Source organism: Staurois parvus, unplaced genomic scaffold, assembly GCF_062004578.1.
Source record: "Staurois parvus isolate SC_StPar_1 unplaced genomic scaffold, SC_StPar_1.0 ptg000530l, whole genome shotgun sequence".
Classification (NCBI taxonomy): Eukaryota; Metazoa; Chordata; class Amphibia; order Anura; family Ranidae; genus Staurois; species Staurois parvus.
In genome coordinates this window covers 12175679-12202319 of record NW_028318326.1, presented here as the reverse complement: position 1 = coordinate 12202319, position 26641 = coordinate 12175679, and the positions used below count along the sequence as shown (strand labels likewise).

The window sequence follows — 26641 nt, the reverse complement described above, 5'->3', positions numbered from 1 at the left end:
TGGCTCCATTATAGACAATCTTTACTTCACAACTGCTAATTGGATGGAGGATAATCACATCTATGTTTAGCAAAGTACAACACTAGAGATGCACCCACACGGAAAGCCTCATCTGGTTAAAATGCTGGGTGTAACATACCATATATAGCTGATTAATTGTGTATCCATAATGTATAGGTTACAGAAAAACTGGATCCAGCAAAAGTTCATACAAATAAAACTCTAAGGGCTCATTTACACTAGAGGTTGGGGGTGGCAAAACCAAGCAGTTCAGCCTCAATTTTACCACCTCTCAACAGCTTCCCCTTTAGCAGGAAAGGCAGCTACCAGGGATGTACACACTGTATGCCACAGTTGCAGCAGGAAGTATACCTCCTGTCACATTCATTGGGCACTACCATCCGCCATTCATGCCCCATTCAAATTAATAGGGCCACACTGCAACCATCAGCAAACACATGTAATGTATGCAGTTACGGCATGGTGGTGCTCCTGTCAAATGCTCTCTGAAGAGCAATCCAAATGTAGATCGGTTTTTAGAGAGAAAAGCAAATGTAAACTAACCCAAATTGCTATGTTTCAGAAAAAACATTGCAGAACAATTTCAGAACAAACATTGCTCCCTCTCTGGAGGTAACTATTTGTTAGGCTCTATTCACACTGGCATTAGAAACAGGCATTTTAGGCATGTTTTGGCTGCTCCTCGGAGCAGCCTGCAATGAGTAATATGGAAAGCGGACAGAGCTGTTCATGTTTGAAAAAGATTTAGTCTTGCATCTTTTCGCATCGCCGTGTAGCAAAAATGAAGCTACATGTTGAGTCTGGGAAGAGTTGAAGCTTGTCAGCTCCTTCCATTCAAGTGTATGGTAATGCATCATAAATGCACTTGTAGCGTTTACAGCTCATAAGGCACATTTACCACACATTTTGACAAGCGTTAACCAAACATCAATGAGATGAAAGGTGGAATATTAGTGAGGTGAAATAAAATCACTTGGAAGGCTCCTGGGGTGTGTTTTTTCAACCACTTCTTGACTGTGCTATAGCCGAATGATGGCTACAGCGTGGTCATCCAGGTCTGGGAGGGCATCATATGATGTCCTCCCAGAATGCACCTCCCGCATGCCCACAGCAGTGCACACCCAGTGCTGTCTGTGATTTCTGTATCCTTTGGACAGTCACAGCATGAGGAAAGTACTGCCGATAACCAGCAACTGTGAAAGGATTCATCTACACTGATTATCACTGCAGCCCCACAAGTGCCCATCAGTGCCCAACAGTGCTGCCAATCTGTGCCCAGCAGTGTCCTTCAGTGCTGCCTATTAGTGTCCATCAGTGCTACATATCAGTGCAGCCTCATCAATGCCTCTTCATCAATGCCCACCAGTGCCGCCTCATCAGTGCAGCCTATCAGTGCCCATCAGTGCTGCCTATCAGTGCCTATCAGTGCAGCTTTATCAACACACATCAGTGAAAGAGACAAATTACCTGTTTGCAAAATCTTATAATAGAAACAAAGAAAAAAGTTTTTTTTTTCAAAATGTTTGGTCTTTTTTTGTTTATAGTGCAAAAAATTAAAAAAAACCCATGGTGATTAAATACCACCAAAAGAAAGCTATATTTGTGTGAAAAATATGATAAAAATTTCATATAGGTACAATTCTGCATGACTGCGCAACTGTCATTCAAAGTGCGACAGCACTGAAAACTGAAATTTAGCCTGGGCTGGAAGGGGGTAAAAGTGCCCAGTAGGCAAGTAGTTAATGCACCTTAAATGTATGTTAAACGCTTCAAAATCATTAACGCTATAGAATGAATTCTGTACTGATTAAATGACAATTGTACGATCTGGTATCGGACGAAAACAAAAACCGTGTTTGTCCCTTCTAAAAAGTTTGGACAAAAGATTAACGTGCGATCGCTTCAAAAGCTGTATTTTTTGCTTGATATGTCTGATCTTGTGTACTAGACTTTAGGGAGGGAGCATCTCCCCAACAAATGCCCAGTTATTCAAACAGAGGGGTAGGCAACCTTTTGAGGTTAATGTATCAAAAACTTATTGCAGGAAATTGAGAGTGCAAGACAGCTCCCCTCTACATCGCCTCCCTATTGTCTTCCAATATACTTTAACCCCCAACAACTACTGGCAGGAGCAGATATAACAGTCCTGCAAGTCTTCCATCTTCAGTCGTGTGGTAAGTGGCTAATGGGGAGACGCTTTCCACTCTGCCACTACACACTGTCCTATCTTGCTACATACTACTCATTAACTACCCTACCACTACACGCTGCTCACTACCCTGCCACTACATACTGCTCACTGACCAACCTATGACTACATACTGCTCAATGCTTTGCCACTGCATACTGCTTACTAACTGCCCTACCACTACATAGTGCTCTGTACTCATTGTTCTAATACTACATACTGCTCACTGACTGACTGACCATTGCATACTGCTCACTGACCTACCCCTACATACTGCCTTACCCTAGAATTGCATACTGCTCATGAGCTGCCCTGCTACTGAATACTGCTCACTGACTGCCCTACCACTACTTACTAACCACCCTGCCACTAAATGCTGCTCACTGACTGCCCTACCACTACATAGGGCTCTTTGCCCTGTTACTACATACTGCTTACTGACTGCTTTCTACCACTACATAATGCTCACTGTTCCAATACTACATACTGCTCACTGACTGACTGCCACTTACCTTATGCTCACTGCCAACTCCCTGCCAACCTCTACATACTGCCCTACCGTGGCACTGCATACTGCTTACTGGCTGCCCTGCCACTGCATATTGTCATATCTTGCCACTGCATAGTGCTCACTGACTGCCCTGCCACTGCTGCATACTATCCTACCTTGTTGCTATGCTAATTTCTGCCTTGAACTTTCCTACTGCTACCTACCATACACTCCACAGGTCTGGACTGCCACTTCTTACTGCCTGACACTGCATACTGCTCATTTCACTTTTCTATGTACAACACTGCACTGAAACCACAGTCGCACCAAGCAGGGGAAGGGATGGGGGGGCTGTTAGGGGCCACATGATTTTTGAAGGTGGCCTTGGAAACTCAAAGGTAGAAAGGAAAAATTGGTTGAAGGGATGGCAAAGAAGGGGGGGTGCTATACTCACCGGGACAGACTAGGCCTCTCGTTAGGTTGTGAAAGGGGGCAGAGTAACATGAGACTCAGGCAGGGCATCAGGACTTAGGAAATGTGGGACAGAATCCTATGAGATTCCATATGACCCAGACTTTGTGTTAAAAAGGTTGAGAAAGGTTGCTCTAGACACATTCATCAGAGGAACCCTTGAAGTATTTTTCAAGTTTTAGGGAACCCCTGCTAAAATATTACGCCTGCATTTGGTACATCACATACTGAGAAAGTTGTAGATTTAATAATATTAACAATAACGATGTCCCTGATTGGTGATCAGTGGAGGAATGTCCTTATGTGTTGGTGGTCAATGGAGGAATGTTCCTGCATGATGGTGGTCAGTGGAAACATTATGGGTTATAGGCATGTACCTTCAAGTGATTGGACACTGGCAAAGCTTTAGAGGACATGCCCCCTAGGTGCCTCCCCTATAACCCTACCCCACTCTGTGAGCCATCAGTTTTGTACTTGTGTCTGAATATGATGGGCCCTTTCTCTTAGTTTTTCTTTAACTAGTTTGTTATTTTATCTTCTGATTCTTCAGTCAACCCCTCACTGTGTTCTAATACCAGGATAGAAGTGGTTTATCTGGAAGAGTGCAACTTCTGTAAAATCTGAGGAGACTTATCTTGGCCCCATGCCATGGGGACAGCTTGTAATGCTGCTTCAGGTATGGGATCCTACAAAGACAGTCACCTTAGCACTTGGTTCAATGCGTAGTTAGCTGCAGGGTGCTATACAGGTCAAGGGCTGTGGTCCACCACTAGCATGAAGCTCCAAAACCCTCAACATCCTAAATCCCATGTATTTCAGTGATGGCTGTTCATATATATGCACTCAGATGCCTGTAGCTCAATGTCTGATGCTCCAAAAGCTACATGATCCACTTTTGAGGCAGATTTGGACATTTTGGCCCCATAGACTTCAATGGGAAGGTTTTTTGAGCTTTATATTTTCAGGCATTTTTTAGCCCATAAAAGATGGTCTCCTCCCCTTAGTTCTTCCCATTGTCTAAAACCAATATACCTAAAGTTATACAAAAGAGAGTGGTTATGGGATTGTGGAGGTCTGTAGCAATAAACCAACTGATTTTTAAACGTTTTTCACCAATTTATTGCAATAAAGTTACATTGGATACAGGCAGGTACATCAAACTTGACAATAACAGCATTCTTGACTGTTTTCTGCGGTGCATAGATGGCATAGATGGTGCTTCCCTACATGTTTCACCCATCCTGCGATTCCTCAGGGGAAGAGACAGTACAGTCTACAATTGTATCAAAGACATTAATCAATCAAACATAAATATACCATATCAAACATACCACATCAAATTGGAACATTTAAAATTATGAGCCCCCGCTTAACCTTAAAAATATGCTGCCAATATCATTCATTGAAACAGTGACAGGCAAATGCTGAAACAAAGGCCTAGGCGTCTGTGTAATTGCAGAAGGCACAAAAAGGACCAAATGTCCACCTAAACAGAATATGCACGTATGACCATCAGAAAAAAATAGAGGAGAAAACAGGTTTTGTATCCACATAAATCACTTACAAAAAAGGGGAAGAGAGGAAGATCATTAACATCAGAAGGTCACTGCTAGATGTCAGAGGTCTGCCTTATTCACCAAGACTCACACTAAGGAAGAAAAAGCCAAGAAAGAATTGCTCACAAGGAGTATAAGAAAGTCTTGGGGGTCACATCGGTAACTACTAACTCAGCAAAGTATCCCAGTATCGTCCTTACTAAAGATTAGATCCATAGAAATGTAGAGATCACACACAGTCTCAGTGTTGAGGAATCACCAATGTGGCCAAAACACCATTCCCAATCTAATCAGCCCTTATATACCTTCCACCTGGCCGACGTATGACGTCACTGGTCGGGTGCGGATGTCCAGTGTGTCACTGCACATGCGTGGATGGCATCATGGTGCATGAGCAAATATTTACAGTCCAAGACTCCCATACAACCATAAGGCTGTAGAATTGCAGGGATAGCGATATAAACAACGCCACCAATGGTCAGAAGACCAACACAGCACTCAAAAGAAATCCAACAGACTATAACCTGCTATCTAGTGGCTAAATAAGATCACAACAAGCTCTGCTATGAATTAGCAGGGATTAAGATTGAAACAACACCACCAATGGTTAGAAGGCCAGCAAAGCACATAGAAAAAATCAAACAAAATATAACGTGCCATCTAGTGGCAAAATAAGATCACAACAAACTTTGTTGTCAATACCCTAAAGGTGATGAAATCCCGACATCAGGCGCACACTGACCATTCGAGCACTCGGGCACTGCCCGAGGGCCTGGGGTCAGTAGCCCCATGAAATGCCCCTGGTACCTTTTTTATAAGCTTTTTTGAGTGTGGGCAAGGGCACAGGGGCCCCATGAGTTGTCAGTCTGCCCCTGCCCCACATGATGGTAAAAAATAGGGAATTAATAGACTCCAATCCGCTAGCAGTGCACATAATGGCACAGTGGTCAGACTGAAAGACTGCACCCTGGGCGTCTGTACAATCACACCTAGGGACGCCTGTTCAGAACCTGAGAAAAATACATAGAGAAATACTTAGAAAATTGTTTATCTATTAGTTATCGAGAAAGCTGGGGGAGAATCATTCTGGACAAATATTACAGACAGCTCAAAATCACAATTATGAAATAAAACATAAACCAATACATCCATTTTAAATTAACAATAAACATCAGGATTGCATAGGTACAAGATCAAGTATAAACCTTGTTGTATGGCTGAGAGACGTGGGGTAATACTGCAGAGCAGGGTAGTAATTATAGAAATGGTCTAAAGCTTAAGGATTCATTCAGGCCTGGATGGAAAGTGGCATTTAATTTATATATCCAATGTGTCTCAAGTTGTAGAAGTTTTTGGTCAATATTTCCTCCCTGCACATGTGGCGGGACATGAGGCTAGAAGCTGAAATGCATTATGGGGAAAAGGGGTGGGCTATATATACAGCAAGAACTAAACCAGAGGAAGGGGGGAGCAGAGACAAAATGCAAAGCACACTTAAAGGTATATGACAGTTATGTGAAACATGACAATTGTAAAGGGTCTCGATATCAATGGCAATAGACAGGTATCTTTGGGCACATGTAGCTCAATAGATCAATTGTATCTTTAACAAATGAGAACACGGATTTAACATGGGGATGTAAACACTTGTCTATCAGACAACTGGTGTTTTCGGTAAGACTATCACAACTGCATACAATCAGATGGCCAGAGGGAGTGCTTGGAGATTTGTGCACCTTGGGTTGAGCATAGAAGATGGGAATTTGGGGTTCTTTAGTGTTCAAGTACAACCATGTGTCTTTATCAATAACACTGTTCTGATAAGCTCTCAAAATCAAATTCCTAAATTCCCTAATATAATTGTCAATGACTGACTTGGAGATTGGTCTATACCACTGTTTGTTATTTAAGATTTGCATACACATTTGTTCGTACTGTGGGAGATCTTGAATTACCATGTTCCCGCCTTTGTCCGCTGGTTTAATAACTATATTTTGTGTAAGTGCCTTTCTGTGGGATAAAGACAAATTGCCTGTTTTGGTATTTTTCCAAACAACCTTCTGAATTTCCTTCGTGGTTTGTTGTACGAAGGCCCAAATATTGGGATTATTACTTAATACTGGGAATGTACCTGATTTTTTTTTTGTATCTATGGGGAGGGGGGAACAAGGGGTCACAGGGGGACACATCCACCCTCTGAGTACCATCAAGGTCCACTTGACCCTCTTCCCACAGTTCCATAAGATCTTGCATTGCTCGTAAATCAAGATTAGAGGATGCAGAATTTCCACTGGCCTGAGATCGATATCTATCATTGGGTTTGTCATAGAGAACCTTAAACATTAAACGTCTAGCAAATCAATTATATCTTTTATGATTTCAAAATGATCTACATTAGAGTCTGGGCAAAAGGTCAAGCCCAGTTGTAGTACCTGTGTTTCCTCTGGTGTAAGAAGATGAGGAGGTAGATTTATTATTTCAAAATGGGCTTGTCTTTATCAATAACGCTGTTCTGATAAGCTCTCAAAATCAAATTCCTAAATTCCCTAATATAATTGTCAATGACTGTCTTGGAGATTGGTCTATACCACTGTTTGTTATTTAAGATTTGCATACACATTTGTTCGTACTGTGGGAGATCTTGAATTACCATGTTCCCACCTTTGTCTGTTGGTTTAATGACTATATTTTGTGTAAGTGCCTTTCTGTGGGATAAAGACAAATTGCCTGTTTTCGGTATTTTTCCAAGCAACCTTCTGAATTTCCTTCATGGTTTGTTGTACGAAGGCCCAAATATTGGGATTATTACTTAATACTGGGAATGTACCTGATTTTTTTTGTATCGATGGGGAGGGGGGAACAAGGGGTCTCAGGGGGACACATCCACCCTCTGAGTACCATCAAGGTCCACTTGACCCTCTTCCCACAGTTCCATAAGATCTTGCATTGCTCGTAAATCAAGATTAGAGGATGCAGAATTGCCACTGGCCTGAGATCGATTTCTATCATTGGGTTTGTCATAGAGAACCTTAAACATTAAATGTCTAGCAAATCAATTATATCTTTTATGATTTCAAAACGATCTACATTAGAGTCTGGGCAAAAGGTCAAGCCCAGTTGTAGTACCTGTGTTTCCTCTGGTGTAAGAAGATAGATTTATTATTTCAAAATGGGCTTGTCCATTTCAACCGACACAGGGAGATTTTCCAGGATATTTTTGCATGAATCAAGAGTGTTGGTTGCTAAAAAAAAATAGGTGTAACTTTAGTGTCAACTAGTGCAGAATTGGGATTTGGTATCAAGTGGAGATCACTCACTCAATTTTTCAAATATACCTAAAGCTTTTATACACATATAAAACGCTTGAAGTGTTCTTCTACACTGCTTGTACACATGCGCAAAACCACTTAAATATAAACGCCTGAAAATCTCTTTGCTCTGGTGTGAATGTAGCCTTAGTAAGAAATCACTTCAATATTATTATTTTATTTTTTTATGCAGTTGTAAAATTGCTACTGATTTCTCGCTGGTTAGATTTATGGGTATGTAGTAATCCAGTTATTTAATATTAATTTCTATTCCATCAAAAAAAAAACGTCTCCAACAAATAGTCCTGTATGTTAGATCTATCAACATCTAAACCCAATGGACCTCCAGTTTTCTATTGATGTGTATTTGATCACAATTATTCTTTCAATCACTTCCTCACTGCTTATTTTAATCCCATAAATACCGGACAACTAAATCTCAGCCACGTGCGTTGTGGGCGGCTGCAGGTTGGTTGCTGCTCAGCCCCATTCACTTGAACAGGTCACACTCAGCATTTGGTATGCCTGACAAGGGATAGAATTGTGCACCCCTGGCTGCTGCAGCAAAATGGTGAGTGGTTGAGTTGCAGTAAAAATGAGGCTCAATTGCTGGGTTTTTATCTCCCCCCTCCCACCATCATATGTGAAAATGTTTTTTGTTTATCTTTCTTCAATACCGAACTCTAATTAAATTTTCTCTTTTTGCCCAAACTTTTTCTACCAGTAATAACTGACATTGTGAGTAGGTTTGGGTTTGAAGAAACATTCCTTCACTTCCTGTCACAATAATGCAATAGGAAAGCTCTCCAAAATTAAGGAAAATCCCCACTTGGTTGTCACTGGAACAGGTTTTCCCTCCCCTTCTATTCCAGTGACAACCATAATACTTTGGATATCCTTTCCATTTTTATCCCAGGACAAATAGAGAGGGAGAATTTCCTCAATGGGGGAAACACAGCAATAAAAACTCAACGGGAGTTCGAACTCCTCCACAGTATAAATATCTTTTTTTAAAAATGTGGCTTTAAAAAGCTTGTATGTTCATTTTTATATAGGAGTTGTACATTAACCAATAAATTTCTAACAAGAAAAAAGAAAGAAAATGAAAACTGTGTGATGTGCCGGGATGGGCACATTGGAACTCTGTCCTCCCAGCGCATAGCAGCAGCTGGGCATTCAGCACTGATGCTGGAGTGAATCAGTGTCATGAATCTCATACATCAATGAATACCCCAAACTTCCAACGCCAAACTTACCAATGTAAGAGCCAACCCTACAGTACTTGCTCTAGTACAGTTCTCATAGCTGGTCGCTAACTTTCCACCTCATTGGTCCATAACAAAAGTCTTGTATTCGTGTCACAGACTACAAGGTGTTCTGTGAACGGATTTGGGTAGAGGAGGAAGAATGTCACAATCACCACCTCATCCCTGGGCCAGATCTAGGGGGCTGCAGGAGTGTGCTTTGCCCCCCCCCTGATTTTATTGTGCACCCCCAGGTCTCTAAGAATGCATCCACAGATCCACGAGCCACTCTGATGCAGACAGTTGATGTAAGAGACACTCTTGTGGGGGAAAACTGATGTAAGGAAGGACTCTGTTGAGGACACTGATGTAGGAGGGTATTCTGATGGGGACACTGACTTAATGGAGTACTCTGATAAGGACCCTGATGTAAGGGGGCACTCTAATGGGGACAGCTGATGTAAGTGGGGACTCAATTGGGGACACTGATGTAAGGGGTCACTCTATTGGGGACACTGGTGTAGGGGGAGAATCTGATGGGGACCCTAATGTAAGGGGCACTCTGATGGGGACAGCTGATGTAAGCAGAGAGTCAATTGGGAACACTGATGTAAGGGGGCACTCTAATAGGGACAGCAGATGTAAGGGGGGACTCTGATGGGGAAAATTGATGTAAGGGGGGCTCTATTGGGGACACAATGTAAGGGGGCACTCTGATGGGGACCCTGATGTAAGAGGGCATTCTGATGGAGTCACCTAATGTAAGGGGGTATCTGATGGGGACAGCTGATGTAAGGGGACACACTGATTGGGATGCCTGATTAAAGGGGGCACTCCGATGGAGACACTGATTAAGGGGGAGTAGCCATGATGTAAAGGGGAACTCTGATGAGGACTCCTGATGAAAAAGGGGACTCTGCTAGGGACATCTGATATAAGGTGGCACATGTTCTGTTTAATCACCCTGATTTATTAACAGCCTAATACATAATAGTGTTTCCCAGGTGGCGACACTGTGTGACACACAAAATGTTGCCATTATGCCCCTTGACATTTTTTTTTCACTGCACCCCCAGATCAAATAGGTTAGATCCGGCCCTGCCTCATCCAATCAGAGAACACCTTGTATTCTGTGATAAGAATATGTCTTCTGATTGGCTGGGCGGATTGTATGGTACTCACATTGGTGTACAGGATTTGTGTCTGTGAGGGTTTTACTGAACGCAGCATCTGCCAGAGACGGGACAACAATTAATCCAAATATTTTTCTTCCTGGAGCTCAGCTTTAATGTGATATTAGAGAATTTATTTCATCAAAACCATGCTGCCAACGTACAGCAACAGCAAAAAAACATTCTGACTGGCTCCTTTTTTTTTCAATGCTGCGCACCACAATGCCAGACATGGCCTGCTGATTGGGTGTGCTCCAAAATGTTTGCATTTTTCAATCCTCAAAACATTGGATTGAATAAATGCAACCACAGATATTCTGCTGAGACCCCCAGGACCTGTTACATTTGTTGCAGGCAGTCTGTGTGAAACAATAAAATGCAGTATCTGTCTAGGATTTACATGACACCAATATTACCATTTAGGCCAATTTATTAAAAGAAAGTAACAAAATGTTAGTACTTAACACTGAGGCTAGGTATTGATGACAGGCAGCGCGCATGCGCCAGCACCAAGCTGAAAGTTATGCCGGAACTTTTCTGCGTATCTTTAGTTCCTACCCGAGACATTTCGCTGCACCCGCCATGCGTCCGTTCCCATGGCAACAGAGCTCACCTGTGTGTTGTGCCAGCTGTTGTTGTGGACCTCGCCTTGCAGTGTGTGCTGGGATGTGGCTCCGTGCATTGAACGATGAGCAGGTGAGGCGGCCAGTGTGATGTTAGCTTCATGGATTAGAATTAAAATCGAGAGCTTTTGTCCATGGCAACCAATCAAATTCCTCGTTTTACTTCCCTGGGGATAAAAGCTGATTGGTGGCTGTGAATAGCTGATCTCCCTTCATATACATTTCCTTGCTTTATTTTGTACATCATGTATGGCCATGTCTGTACCATCACTGTGTTCTGTCTGCAGGGGTTCACATCTGAGCACACATCCAGGGCTGACACCGTATAGGTCCATAGTATACTGGAGGCGGGGCTGCAAAATGTACATGTGACTGAATAGGCGCGGTGTAGTCATCACTAGAATGGGAGCTCTTTCCCCTCAAATTTTCCACCCTAGCACAAATCCTCTCCCACAAATCCCTCCCTCCTAGCACAAATCCCCCTCCCCAATCCCCTCTTTTAGCACAAATCCCACCCCCATCCCCTCTCCTAGCACAAATCCCCTCCCTAATCCCCTCTCCTAGCACAAATCCCCCCTCCAATCCTTTCTCTGTTAGCACAAATCCCACCCCCATCCCCTCTCCTAGCACAAATCCCACCCCCATCCCCTCTCCTAGCACAAATCCCCTCCCCAATCCCCTCTCCTAGCACAAATCCCCTCCCCAATCCCCTCTCCTAGCACAAATCCCCTCCCCAATCCCCTCTCCTAGCACAAATCCCCCCTCCAATCCTCTCTCTGTTAGCACAAATCCCCCCCCCAATCCCCTCTCCTAGCACAAATTCTCTCCCACAAATCCCTCCCTCCTAGCAAAAATCCCCCCCTCAATCCCCTATCCTAGCACAAATCCCCCCCCCCCCAATCCCCTCTCATAGCACAAATCCTCTCGCACACATCCCTCCTTCCTAGCACAAATCCCCCCCAATCCCCTCTCCAAGCGCAAATCCCACCCCCATCCCCTCTCCTTGCACAAATCCCACCCCCCATCCCCTCTCCTAGCACAAGTTCCCCCCCCACACATCCCCTCTCCTAGCACAAATCTCACCCCCCATCCCCTCTTCTAGCACAAATCCCCCCTCCAATCACCTCTCATAGCACAAATCCTCCACTTCCCAATCCCCTCTCCTAGCAAAAATCCTCCACCCCCTCCCCAATCCCCTCTCCTAGCACAAATCCCCCCCCCAATCCCCTCTTTTAGCACAAATCCCACCCCCCACCCCCACCCCCTCTCCTAGCACAAATCCTCCACTTCCCAATCCCCTCTCCTAGCACAAATCCTCCATCCCCTCCCCAATCCCTCCCTTCTAGCACAAATCCCCCCCCCCATCCCCTCTCTTAGCACAAATCCCCCCCTCCAATCCTCTCCTAGCACAAATACCCCCCCCCCTCCAATCCCCTCTCCTAGCACAAATGCTCTCCCACAAATCCCTCCCTCCTAGCAAAAATCCCCCCAAATTCCCTCTCCTAGCACAAATCCCCCCCCATCCCCTCTCCTAGCACAAATCCCCCCCCCAATCCCCTCTCATAGCACAAATCTTCTCCCACAAAACCCTCCCTCCTAGCTCAAATACCCCCCCCAATCCCCTCTTCTAGCACAAATCACACCCCCCATCCCCTCTCCTAGCACAGACCCCCCAATCCCCTCTCCTAGCACAAATCCCACCCACTCCCATCCCCTCTCCTAGCACAAGTTCCCCGCCACCAATCCCCTCTCCTAGCACAAATCCCCCCCCCCCCCATCCCACCTCTCCTAGCACGAATTTCCCACAAGCCGCCGCCCAGCACTAATTTTCCCCCAAATTCCCTTTCCTAGCAAAACTCCCCCAGCACAAATCCCACCCCCAATCCCCCCTAGTACAGATTCCCCCCCAAACACTCCTAACATGGATTCCCCCCTTCTGACACAAATCCCTTCCCCCCCCCAATCCTCTCTCCTAGCACATCCCCATCTCCCCTCCTAGCACAACTCTCACCCCCAGCACTAGTCACTTCCTTCAATCCCGCCACCTAGGGCAAATTCCCCCAAATCCCTCCTCTAGCTAAAACCCCTCCAAATTACCCTTCCCAACATAAAATCCGCCCACCTTACCCAAGTTCCCTCCTCCCCAAATCTTCCTCCTACTCCTAGCTGATATCTCCTTATTGCTTCTCGTATCACGCATTTCAACCCCCCCCCCCCCCCAATAATCCCTACTACCCTTTGCGGGAAAAAGTAGCCCCCATCCCTTCTCCTGCACAAACCTCTCATCTCAGCACAAATGATTGTTACCCCTCCCCCACTTTCATTGTGTACAGTTTCCCCGGCCTGTAAGCTCCCCCCCCAAACTTACAGGTGGAAAGCCAGGAGGAGGTGAAGGTTCTGCTGTGTTTGATTACCCCGCCTCCAATCTCCTCCAATGACCTCTCATCTCTCGAAAACAGGGAGCCAGGGAATGAATCAAACATTGAACATACTGATGTGAGAGCGATCTTGCATCATCTGCTTTACGGAGGATGACTCCACTAATTGGGGGAGGAAAGCACATCCTGCACCTCTGGGCTCACTCCTGTCATTTCTCCTTTGCAAGTTTCAGTGCTCCAGGCTGCCCTCCCCTTGTCCCAGCCATGGGTGCGGAGATGGGGGAAGGCACTCAGTGGCCAAGCACAGCGTCCACGGAAAGACCGGTCTGGGGGGACACCACTGAAATCTGAGATGCGTAGTCCACCCAAGCATCACCCTAGATCCGGCAATGGCGTAGAGTAGGGAAACCAACAGCCATGGCTGCACCCTAGCCGGCTTACTTGTTTGCCTAGTGGTAGCGCCAGCCCTGACCACATAACAATACAGTCCACATGACACAAATAAATTACATTCACTAAGTGGTATGAGACTCAACGTGCTGTGTGGAGAATGACACCACTTACCCTGTAAGCATTATGTGGCCCCTGGGGTAAGACAGAGAAAGGTAATAACTGCTTCAATACTGCCATAAGTATATATTTCACCTGGTAGTGAAGCGGTTTTGCCAGGATCACGGTTGAGGCTACAACCATGATTTTAGTGTTGGCGATTTACTTTTATGTAGCCGCTGGATTACTTTTACAGGTGGTGGAAGCAGCCACAACCTTTACTGGGCTCTCCCGTGGGATCGGGGAGCCCAGTAAAGATGCAACTGGCAGCTTTGGCTCGCCCGGAAGAAAATGGTGTTTCTCCTCCCCCTGTGTGTCACCAAAAACCGGAAACAACATGGATTTAGTCACTTCCGGTTTTGATTCTGTGTTTACTGGCTGGTTACCAGCTAGTGATGCAGCCCATCAGACTGATCTGTGTCTAATCAACTGAATTGGAGGCCAAAGGAGAGATCTGGCATCTAATAGACCCCAGATCTCTCCATAAAGTGGACCTGTCATGGCACATGCAATCACAAGGGATGTTGTTCATCCCTTGTGATAGTAATAAAAGTCATCACCAAAAAAGAAATAATAAAGGTACAGTGTAAAAATAAAATAAATAATACAATTTTAGAAAAAAATTAAAAGCACCCCTGATCTCCCCACTCTTCCATAAAGGCCTGATTTGTGGAGTTCATGACTAATAGTTGTCCCGTGGACAGATTCTCCCACCTGAGCTGTGGATCTCTGCAGCTCCTCCAGAGTTACCATGGGCCTCTTGGCTACTTCTCTGGCTAATGCTCTCCTTGCCCGGCCTGTCAGTTTAGGTGGATGGCTATGTCTTGGTAGGTTTGCAGTTGTGCCATACTCTCCATTTTCAGATAATGGATTGAACAGTGCTCCGTGAGATGTTCAAAGCTTGAGATTTTTTTTATAACCTAAGCCTGATTTAAATTTCCCCACAATGTTATCTTTGACCTGTCTTATGTGTTCCTTGGCCTTCATGATGCTGTTTGTTCACTAATGTTCTCTAATGAACCTCTGAGGGCTTCACAGAACAGTTATATTTATTATTTTGTATAACAGTTGTATTGTTATTAATTTTATAACCTAACCCTAATTTAAATTTCCCCACAATGTTATCCCTGACCTGTCTGGTGTGTTCCTTGGCCTTCATGATGCTGTTTGTTCACTAATGTTCTCTAATGAACCTCTGAGGGCTTCACAGAACAGTTCTATTTATTATTATTTTTATAACCTAACCCTAATTTAAATTTCCCCACAATGTTATCTTTGACCTGTCTTATGTGTTCCTTGGCCTTCATGATGCTGTTTGTTCACTAATGTTCTTTAATGAACCTCTGAGGGCTTCACAGAACAGTTGTATATATACTGAGATTAAATTACACACAGGTGGACTCTATTTACTAATTAGGTGACTTCTGAAGGCAATTGGGTCCACAAAATTTTAATTAGGGGTATCAGAGTAAAGAGAGCGAAATACAAATGCACGTCACACTTTTCAGATATTTATTTGTAAAAAAAATTCAAACCATTTATCATTTTCCTTCCACTTAACAATTATGTGCCAATTTGTGTTGGTCTATCACATACAATCCCAATAAAATACATTTATGTTTTTGGTTATAACATGTCAAAATATAGAAAACCTCAAGGGGCATGAATACTTTTTCAAGGCATTGTACTTGTATGAAAAACTATTCTGTTATCTTTGTATTGCTTCCTTTGTGTGAAATCTCTGGTGTTCCTGCCTGTCCCTCTACTTTCCTATTAAAACTGATCACACTAGGCAGGAGAGCACAGAGTGGTCAGTTCTGTAGCTATGCTAGGAACTCAGCCTGCTCTCCTCCTATGATCAGACTAGTCCTGACACACCCGCCCCCCTGCACACCCTTTCACTGGGAAGTTCAGTGCACTGCTGTTTTTTCTCCCCTTCGCTCTTTGTTCTCAGCTGCATAAGGAGCTTAGAGGGTATGTGATCACTTAGAAAAGAGGTGAAAAAAACGGTATTTACAGGGTTCTTTTTGTGTACACACAAATGTTTTGCCTTTCATTTCTGTTTTAAACTAATTGGGTTGTTTTACAAGGTGAGGGTTTACATATACTTTAAAGTATAACTAAAGGCAAAACTTTTTTTTAGTTTTGAACAGAGTGTAGAAGAATTAGAGCCCAAAGTGAAAGAAAATCCCACATTTTGGGTTGTTACCAAAACAGGAATAGAGGGGAAATCTTTTAATGGGGGCACAAAGTTCTAGTGACTCTGGTGACAGCCATGATTTCTTCTCACCAACTGTTTTGGCTATGGGACAGGAAGGGATCAAAATGTAGTTTTCCCAAGGCACATGTTCCTGCAAGTGGCTGTAAATAGCGTTTGGGTGATGTAGTGATCACAGGCTGGTAATGGTAGAGAATCCAGAAAGAAAAATACCACCAGCACACCAAGGAATCCTCAAAAGGGGTCCAGAGCTTGATTTAGTGGTCACATAATATCAACAGTGGCAAAGTTTTGGAACCACACGGGGCCCCTTCGTCAGCCAAGTGACAAAGTGCAGTGAAAACCAAAAACACATTTAACAGACAATACACCAATCAGTGAAGACAATTAGGGTAAAACTCCACCCCCTGACATCCTATAGACGTCATAAGCCCTCGAAATATACCAGTTTTAAATAATAATAATAATAATAATAAAGTGAGCATACCTGGCAATAAACAAAAAATCAAAATAGCGATCATGAAATGGAAAATATAATAGAATGGAAAATATAATAGAATTGTTCATTGTTTCCTAACATTCTGCAATACAGTGATTTAGCTTCCTTGGATTACTTTGTCTGATTTAAATAGAAAACATGATGTTTATCTGCTTTATTAGGATTGATGTTCATGGATCAGTCTCCAGGGTCCATGCGAACAAGGTAAAGAATCATTGTAATAGTTGCCAGAGAAAGGAGCGTGGGGGATCCAGAGCACCAACTGGAGAATTTCCTTTTTTTTTCATCTTTTGTTTTCTCTTTTGGAAAATTCTGTTATACACAAAACTGCTCCGGGTCTTCCTCCACATTTCTGGATAATTGTGTTTTATTTGGAAGAGTTCCATATGGCACCATTGCAGTATACCTGAGCTGCTTCAGTGTCTGTTCCTGGATATCTTTATTCATATACTGGTATGCCAACAGGTTGTTTTTTTTGCTGAATAAAATATATGGATGTCTCATTTTTTTCATCTTGTTTTCATCTCTTCATCTTGTTAAAGGGGGCTTACAGATTTTGATACCCCCCCGCCCGCAGACCCCCACAACCACTGGCCAGGGTTGTGGGAAAGAGGCCCTTTTCCCCATCAACATGGGGACAAGGTGCTTCGGGGGGCCTTCTGTCCCAAAGCACCCCCCGATGTTGAGAGCATGTGGCCTGGTGTGGTTCGGGGGGGGGGGGCGTTCGCTCATCCCCCCCTTTTCCTGACCTGCCGGGCTGCATGCTCAGATAAGGGTCTGATATGGATTTTGGGGAGGACCCCACGCCATTTAACAAAAAAAAAATTTTGGTGTGGGAGTTCCCCTCAAAATCCATACCAGGGGGGACCCCATGCCGTTTTTTAAATTTTTTTAACTGTCGGCAGTTCTTTCTTTTACATTCAACTGTCAGCCAGGAACCCCACTGACTGCTGAAACAACGCATGGTTTTCACTATTAAAATACCGCATACTTGAAAAAATAACTCGTGGCATTTTAGTAGCATTTTTTGTGAATTCAAACTTTTTTTTTTTTAAATGCTATGCGATATCCTACCGCATATTCGGATGTGGTAAGATACTGCTTAGTGAATTGTGCCTCTCACCGGGCCCCCTACTGATCTCAGGCAATGCCTGAATGCCCGAATGGTCAGTCTGCCCCTGGTCCTGGGTTTAGAAATACTTTAAGTATTGGTGTCATAATCATTCAGAAATTAAGTTTCTAAATCTGACTTGTATTTTTCAGGTGCCAGGAACCCTGCAAGTGCTTGATCCAGAAGGTGAATATAGACTAACCATATTTCTGAGCAAATTAGCACAGCCTTGCAAAACAGACCAGCTTACAATAAAAAAATATTTAAGTGGTTGTTCTGCTTTGGACCCGTTCCCAATAACATACAACACCACAATGGCTACCATGTGAGTGACAATAAACCAATTCAACACAGGAACCTCATATAATATGTTGCTCAGGAATCAGTTCAGCGTGTTAGGAAATCTCTGCATGTGATAGTTTAGACTTCCTTTAACGTTCTGTAGTTATCCTCTACTTAATCCAAGTATATAGATCCAAACCCACCCAACAAAATCTCATATAAGCCCCCCTCACTGCAAGGGTTAATTGCACTTAATTACCACTGCTATGATCAGTTATGACACCAGCCATTTGATGGACTGACAGTCCAGTTAAGAGCATAGGCAGCAGTGAAAGTTGTCATTCACTCCTTTTCTTGAATGTAACTGTTTTTGGAATTAGTTAAATTGACAGTTTTTGTTCCACTTTAGCATGTTTATGGCCTTTCAAAAGTTTTTTTATTCAATCTTTATAAATCTGGAGTTTTCACTAAAATGAAAGAAATGTAGAAAATACATTTTTAAAATACTGTTTTACTTCATGATTTGCTTTACTAAATGCTTTTTGTCATTCTTTTTTAAGATGATTCTTTAAAGAGGGCTGGAACCTGGTAAGTGGAGCCCATTTCAAATAATGCTGCATTCACATAGATTTCATCACTTAGCTTTTGCCAGCTTAAAATTCAGTTAGAAATGGGAAGCATTTGGCTTTAGAATTTAGTAATACAGTATAGTGCCAGAGTCTGCAACCTAATGCAAAAAGGGGTTAAAATGTTATCTTCTAATATTGATTCATTGTTTCTTTTTTAGTAAAACATATACTTGTGAAAATCAGGAGTTTGCAAACAAGGTAAGCAAGAGATGGTTATGTATTAGTTACATATTGCCAAGCAAATTATTTATACAATGTACAGTATAATATATTAACCTTTCTAGATATAGAGCAAACTATTCCAAATTATCATCTAGCAGTTTTACCATTCATTTTCTATAGTGCTGTGTACATTTTCGGTGCTATATAAATGCCTGTAATAAATAATACATAGCTGATATGATCCGACACATTAATTTTTGTTGCCCTTGTGCCTAGACTTACAAAGTAAAATATTTCAGAGACATGGAAATAAAAGAATGAAGTAGAAACCTGTACAGCTATTATTGATGTTTCTGTAATATAACTAATATAACCCCAGAACAAGACCCTGTCTCTTGTTTTGCCAGTACAGAGTTCAACTTTTAGAGGTGGAGGGACTTGTAAAGAGTGTGGATAAATTAGAAAGCTCTGTTTCAGGATCCATGCCTTTTTTATTTCTGTCCCATGCACTGGTCAACACAATGAGAAAGCTGTCATGCCTATGCGAAAGTGTGTGTGTATGTATGTATGTATGTATGTGTGTGTGTGTATATGTGTATATATATATATATATATATATATGTATGTGTATGTATGTATGTATGTATGTATATATATATATATATATATATATATATATATACATACACACACACACTTCGGCTCTCACACCTGTTCACCCCTTATGGACCAAAGCAATTCTTACATTTCTGATATGGGCCTGTTTATTTGGCGATAACTTTGTCATTACTTAAAGTGCTGCTAAATCCAGGACCCTGCATTCACTGTATCTGGTCTCCCACAGTACACAGAACATGGAAATGCAATTTTAGTAAATAAAAACTGTTAAATACCTTTTGTCATCAGCAGTATATATCAGTCTTGTGACTTCTATCAGTGTCCGGCTGAGCATTGATTAAAGCTTGTAGGAGGGGTTTTCATTCTCCTCGTCTGGACAGTGCTCTGATTGACCCTGTGCTGATCACATGCACCCTCTCAAAGAAAAAAAACCTCTCTAGCAATACACACCAAACTGAGCATGTGCAGAGTGTATCCTAGAGCCCTGTTCTATCAGTAGATGGATTGGGGTCAGTAGAAGAAGGGGAGGATCAGATAAGACAGGATCAAACATCCTTTTTACACAATGCTGAGGATTACCCTTTAGGTTCCACAGTGAGTATAACAAGCTTGATTTACTGCATATACAGACTGATTTTACTTTTGTGGGTTTAGTAACACTTTAAGATAAAAATGTAATGCACATATGTTTTAAGGACAAATAAAGCTTTTGTTTTGTGAATGTCTTGCAACAATGATTTTTTCACAATCCTTTAAACAATTAAATGTAACAAAACACAACAAAATACACTTTTTCTTTGTTTGAGCAGTGTTAGTTTAAAAATAGTGTTACTTAACATAAAAAAGTGCACATTTTATTCTGTAATTTGTGCTGTTTAAAATCACACTAAAATATGATTCCAGTACAAAGCATGGCAAAGTTATTTACAAATGAAATAAAGTGGGTTTTTTTTCTAATTTGCATTATTTTTCATGTGAAATTTGTAAATATATGTTAACTGCTTCCCCGCCGCCCTATAGCAGAAATACTGTTACAGGGCTTCAGGGGTGCGCAAAATCATGTATACAGTTGTGTCCAAAATTATTCAACCCCCAATGCTGTAAAGGGGTTTAGGGACTATAGTGTACATTTGGAATTGTATTCAGAATCAAATCCTACAAGGACGTTGTAACTACCCAAATGCAACTAAAATGACATCAATTGTTTATGTAATACAGTAGTAAATGGTTCTTATGTGGTTTCTTCATTGCCACAATTATTCAACCCCTTAAAGACTACCACTCTGAAGAACAGAGGTTCATACAGGTGCTTTCCATCAGGTATTGAAAACACCTGTGGATGTCACCGAGCAGCAATCAAGCATAATAAGCACCAATTAGGCAGCTTTAAAATGACTGTGATACTCAGCTCCTTCTAGACATTTACTGGTGTGGTTACAAACATGGTGAAGGCAAGAGAATGGTCCAGGAAGACAAGAGAAGAGGTGATTTCTCTTCACAGGAAGGGCAATGGCTATAAGAAGATTGCAAAGATGTTAAACATACCAAGAGACACCTTAGGAAGCATCATTCGCAAATTCAAGGCAAAGGGCACTGTTGAAACGCTACCTGGTCGTGGCAGAAAGAAGATGCTGACTTCGACTGCTGTGCGCTACCTGAAGCGTAGAGTGGAGAGAAGTCCCCGTGTGACTGCTGAGGAACTGAGAAAAGATTTGTCAGATGTGGGTACAGAAGTTTCAGCCCAGACAATAAGACGCACACTGCGTAATGAAGGCCTCCGTGCCAGAACTCCCAGGCGTACCCCCTTGCTGTCTCCAAAGAATAAGAAGAGTCGACTGCAGTATGCCAAAAGCCATGTGGACAAACCACAAAAGTTGTGGGATAGTGTTCTGTGGACTGATGAAACAAAATTAGAACTGTTTGGGCCCATGGATCAACGCTATGTTTGGAGGAGGAAGAACAAGGCCTATGATGAAAAGAACACCTTGCCTACTGTGAAGCATGGTGGAGGGTCAATCATGCTTTGGGGCTGTTTTGCTTCTGCAGGTACAGGGAAGCTTCAGCGTGTGCAAGGTACCATGAATTCTCTTCAGTACCAGGAGATATTGGATGGAAACGTGATGCAGTCCGTCACACACCTGAGGCTTGGGAGACGTTGGACCTTTCAACAGGACAATGATCCCAAGCATACCTCCAAGTCCACTAGAGCATGGTTGCAGAGGAAAGGCTGGAACATTTTGGAGTGGCCATCGCAGTCACCAGACTTAAATCCGATTGAGAACCTCTGGTGGGACTTAAAGAAAGCAGTTGCAGTGCGCAAGCCTAAGAATGTGACTGAACTGGAGGCCTTTGCCCATGAAGAATGGGCGAAGATACCCGTAGATCGCTGCAAGACACTTGTGTCAAGCTATGCTTCACGTTTAAAAGCTGTTATAACTGTAAAAGGATGCTGTACTAAGTACTAAGATTGAATGTCACTTGGGGGTTGAATAAAACTGATAATGCTGTGAGCACAGAAAAGACATTTGTGGTTATTTCATTATAACTGTTATGTTATATTTGTCTGACCTACAAGTGCCTCTTTAATGTAAATGTAAGCAAGATGACTGAATGATCAAAAGCAATGTCAAACTGGCCAAAACACTCAATTTCAGTGGGGGTTGAATAATTTTGGACACAACTGTATATATATATAAGTGATTTTGTATTTCTGGATAGAGGGGCGCACCCTACCCGTGCCACCTTTCGCGGCTGTCAGTCACCGGGTCCTGGCCGGTGATTACCTGCCGGTGCCCGATGATTACCGAAGATCTCCAGCGGGGAGGAGGGCAGCTTTGTTTACTAACAGTCCTCCTCCCCATCCAGAGCAGTGTGCTTTCAGTGAAGCACCAACACCCCCCCCCCCCAGTAAAACACTCCCAGCACACAGTTAATACTTTGATCACCCCTCATGTTAACCCCTTCCTGCCCAGTGCCATTAGTACAGTGTCAGCGCTTTTTTTTAGCACTGATCACTGTATTGGTGGCACTGGGGATGTCATTGACACCAAGTCAGTTCCCTCCAGTGTCAGAATGTCTGCCGCAGTCCCGCTATAAGTTGCTGATTGCCGCCCTTACTAGTTAAAAAAAAAAAAAAAATTCCAGTATCTATACCGCCATTTTTAAACGCTATAACTTTCACGTAAACCAATTAATTTACACGTATTAGGATTTCTTTGAAGAAAGACATATAGCAGAATACATTTTGGTGTAAATGTATGACAAAATTTGATTTTCCTAATTTTTTTTACTGGACATGTTTAATAGCAAAAAGTCAAAAATATTGTTTTTTTTCTCAAAATTGTTGGTCTTGAATAACGCACAGGTGATCAAATACCACCGAAAGAAATCTCAATGCGTGGAAAAAAAAGGATGTAAATGTCATTTGGGTTCAGCGTTGCATGACCGCGCAATTGTCAGTGAAAGTATCGCAGTACCGCAGTGCACAAAATGGTCTGGTCAGGAAGGGGGTTAAATCCTCAGGAGGTCAAGTGGTTAAAGGGGTAAAAATATTAATGAACAAAACAAACAAAAACAAATGAAAAAGTTTATAAAATATTGGTTAATAAGATAGAAACTGAAAAAAATAATTAGGAGGAAAATAATAATTGAATGGAGAAGGAGAATAAGGAGTTAATTAGGGATAGTTAGAGTAAACTAAGGGTTAATAAGGGGTTTAACAGTGGAACATTTAATAAAAAAAAACAACAGCTTTTTTTTTACTTGTTAGGTTGTTTTAAAGTGGTTGTAAATGCAAATATTACAAAAATTTACTTTTTGCCATAAATAAATACATTTTAATGTAAACATACATACAGCTTTGAGTGTACCTCAGAAAAATGCTCCCTTAGCTTGTCTCAACCCACCAAAAATAGTTGGTCTGTGGGTGTGGCTTAGAACCAGAGAATAGTAGGTGGAGATGTGATGTCACAGAATCCCTCCAGTTATACACACCCTTCAGACTCGGCTCAAGAACGTGCACATCTATCTGTCATCTCTATGCCTGCAAGAGTGTCTCCTGAGTGCATTCAGGGGAATACACAGGTGCCAGTGACTATGTCAGCTCTGCTTACAGCACAGGATCTGTGCTGATCAGGAGAAAGCTGGTAGGAAGGGGTTAATGTTAAAAAACCTAGGAATCCTGCAGCCTAAAGTGGCAATGTGGACCAGGAAACATTCTCATGTAAAACTCTATAGACAGAAATTCACAGATTAGGTGCTGTGAATAGAGCAGGACAATAATCAGCTGTCAGCAGACTTGCCTAGATAAGTACAGCATTACTGAAGTGATGCCGATCTATGTCATAAATGACTGGTGCTGAGTTCTCCATCTTGTGAATGCAGAGACCAGCAGGGAGAGGACACCCGCTCTCGCACCCTTTTGCAGTGTATTACATGGAGGCTCATGCTGGTCTCGTCTTCAGCACAGCCTGTCACTCACAGAAGGGGAGTGGCGACACCATTTTTCTGCTTTTGTCATATTTATTCTGTTCAGAAGAGTAGGGGGGATTTCTGGAGAAGGGGGTTGCTTCAAAATACCAAACTAAGCTCAATTGCTTAGTAAAGATAAAATCTATTCAGCCGTAGGATTAGATTGATTTCTGTTGTTTAGGTTTACAACCACTTTAACTGACTTCATATACAGATAAAATTAATCCCTTTTGATCTGTAGATAAATAAACAAATACAAAATGAAACATTATTTGTTGTTGATAAACATTGCCAGACTTATTTTCTTTGACAGCTCCAGCTGTCAGATATCTGTGTACTCAAATGCCACTAGCTGTACAGTATCTCACAGAAGTGAGCACACCCCTCACATTTTTTGTAAATATTTTATTCTATCTTTTCATGTGACAACACTGAAGAAATGACACTTTGCTACAATGTAAAGTAGTGAGTGTACAGCTTGTATAACAGTGTAAATTTGCTGTCCCCTCAAAATAACTCAACACACAGCCATTAATGTGTACACTGCTGGCAACAAAAGTGAGTACACCCCTAGGTGAAAATGTCCAAATTGGGCCCAGTTAGCCATTTTCTCTCCCTATTGTTATGTGACTCATTAGTGTTACACATTCTCAGGTGTGAATGGGGAGCAGGTGTGTTAAATTTGGTGTTATCTCTCTCACTCTGTCATACTGGTCACTGGAAGTTAAACATGGCACCTCATGGCTCTCTGAGGATCTGAAAAAAAGAATTGTTGCTCTACATAAAGATGGCCTAGGCTATAAGAAGATTGCCAAGACTTTGAAACTGAGCTGCAACACGCTAGCCAAGACCATACAGTGATTTAAGAGGACAGGTTCCACTCAGAACAGGCCTCGCCATGGTCGACCAAAGAAGTTGAGTGCATGTGCTCAGCGTCATATCCAGAGGTTTTATTTGGGAAATAGACGTATTAGTGCTGCCAGCATTGCTGCAGATATTGAAGGGGTGGGGGGTCAGCCTGTCAGTGCTCAGACCATATGCCACACACTGCATCAAATTGGTCTGCATGGCTGTTGTCCCAGAAGGAAGCCTCTTCTAGAGATGATGCACAAGAAAGCCTGCAAACAGTTTGCTGAAGACAAGCAGACCAAGGACATGGATTACTGGAACCATGTCCTGTGGTCTGATGAGACCAAGATAAACTTATTTGGTTCAGATGGTGTCAAGCGTGTGTGGCGGCAACCAGGTGAGGAGTAAAAAGACAAGTGTGTCTTGCCTACAGTCAAGCATGGTGGTGGGAGTGTCATGGTCTGGGGCTGCATGAGTGCTGCCGGCACTGGGGAGCTACAGTTCATTGAGGGAACCATGAATGCCAACATACTGTGACAAACTGAAGCAGAGCATGATCCCCTCCCTTCGGAGACTGTGCCACAGGACAGTATTCCAACATGATAACGACCCCAAAGTCATCACCCTGGCTCTGGAGCCGTTGCTGTCGATCTCTTCTCTTCCCTGAATCCAGGGCTGGGACCCGATCATATGATCGGACTGGAGTGCCCTCCGCATAGGTAACTATGCAGACTTTTCCTTTATCGGGTAGATCAAACAGGCTTAGAATGGGGGTGGAATACATTTAAGTATAGTTAGTGTTTGACTGAACATCCACTGTCAATGGAATATTTAACAAATCAAAAGGGAGCAAATACAAGTTAATTATTGGAGTTAACATAAATTGTAACATTTACTTTAATTAGTTACTTTTGATATGCCCATGTGAATGAGCCCTTAAAAGCTAATTTTATCAGGTTGGATAGCCAATATCAGGGGCAGATTGACCATTTGGAAACTCGGGTCAGTAGGGGGCCCCATGAGATGCCCCTGGTACCTTTTTCATAGGCTCTTTTGAGTTTGGGCAAGGACACAGGGGCCCCATGATCCCCTATTGCCCAGGGGCCCTATGAGTTGTCAGTCCGCCCCTGGCCAATATGTTTGTCCACAGAAGTGTTCTTTACTTTCACTGGTCCAGTGCAGCTCTGATGGAAGCCAAGGTATACCATCACACTGCTCAGACTGTGCTACAGTTGTCTATTGGAAGCCACCAAATAAAACTTGAATGCTTGGGAACCCTTGTTCACTAAAAATTCAATAAATTATACATTACAGTTTAACTTTCAACACATACCAAAATTCTTCATCCTGATAATATTTATAATTCAAAATAAGATTAAAACTGTCTTGACATTTTTGCTTCTAAATCATCTTTTCCATCATTCCAACACTGTATTGTAATAAAACTATTTATAGACTCTATTTTGTTGTTATGACCTGAATATCATTATTATTATGGTTATTCTTAGTGATGCTTGGGTGATGATAACATCTTCTCTATTTCAGCAGCAACCAATAAATTCACCAAATGGAAAGCTACAAGTGCTTGGACCTAAAGGTAATTACAAGACAGGCTGAACTAACAAAAGGTAAACCTGTCTTACGATGGGGTTTATTGGTACATTATTAGGAAGTGAAGTACATTTAGCCTTGTTAATAGATGGCTTATTTTACCTTTATTCAGGTCAGTCATTCACTGATTGTACAATCTGAATTATGTTATGCTGTAAAAGGGTAAAGCTGAAATCCAGGCAAATATAAAAT

The 26641-nt window shown here is 42.4% G+C and overlaps 1 protein-coding gene and 1 long non-coding RNA gene across 4 annotated transcripts in view; one reads left to right on the top strand and one right to left on the bottom strand.

Annotated features, from left to right (window-relative positions):
* Positions 1-4265: 4265 nt before the first annotated feature.
* Positions 4266-7970, bottom strand: LOC149451643 (uncharacterized). Its single transcript, XR_016315003.1, has 2 exons — positions 7853-7970; positions 4266-4443 (listed from the first exon to the last, which is right to left on the bottom strand). It is a non-coding gene; the product is annotated as an uncharacterized LOC149451643 (long non-coding RNA).
* Positions 7971-11020: 3050 nt separating this feature from the next.
* ERICH2 (glutamate rich 2) overlaps positions 11021-26641 on the top strand; it is a 57752-nt gene continuing 42131 nt past the window's right edge. Inside the window, exons 1-6 of one of the 3 annotated variants that reach the window (XM_089690534.1) lie at positions 11052-11146; positions 16879-16921; positions 17981-18014; positions 18671-18698; positions 18898-18937; positions 26384-26435. In XM_089690534.1, coding sequence (XP_089546660.1) covers positions 11139-11146; positions 16879-16921; positions 17981-18014; positions 18671-18698; positions 18898-18937; positions 26384-26435 — 205 coding nt within the window. In that variant the 5' untranslated portion in view covers positions 11052-11138. Of the gene's footprint in view, positions 11147-16878; positions 16922-17980; positions 18015-18670; positions 18699-18897; positions 18938-26383; positions 26436-26641 lie in introns of all 3 variants that reach the window. The other 2 variants (XM_089690533.1, XM_089690532.1) reach the window with 2 other exon arrangements.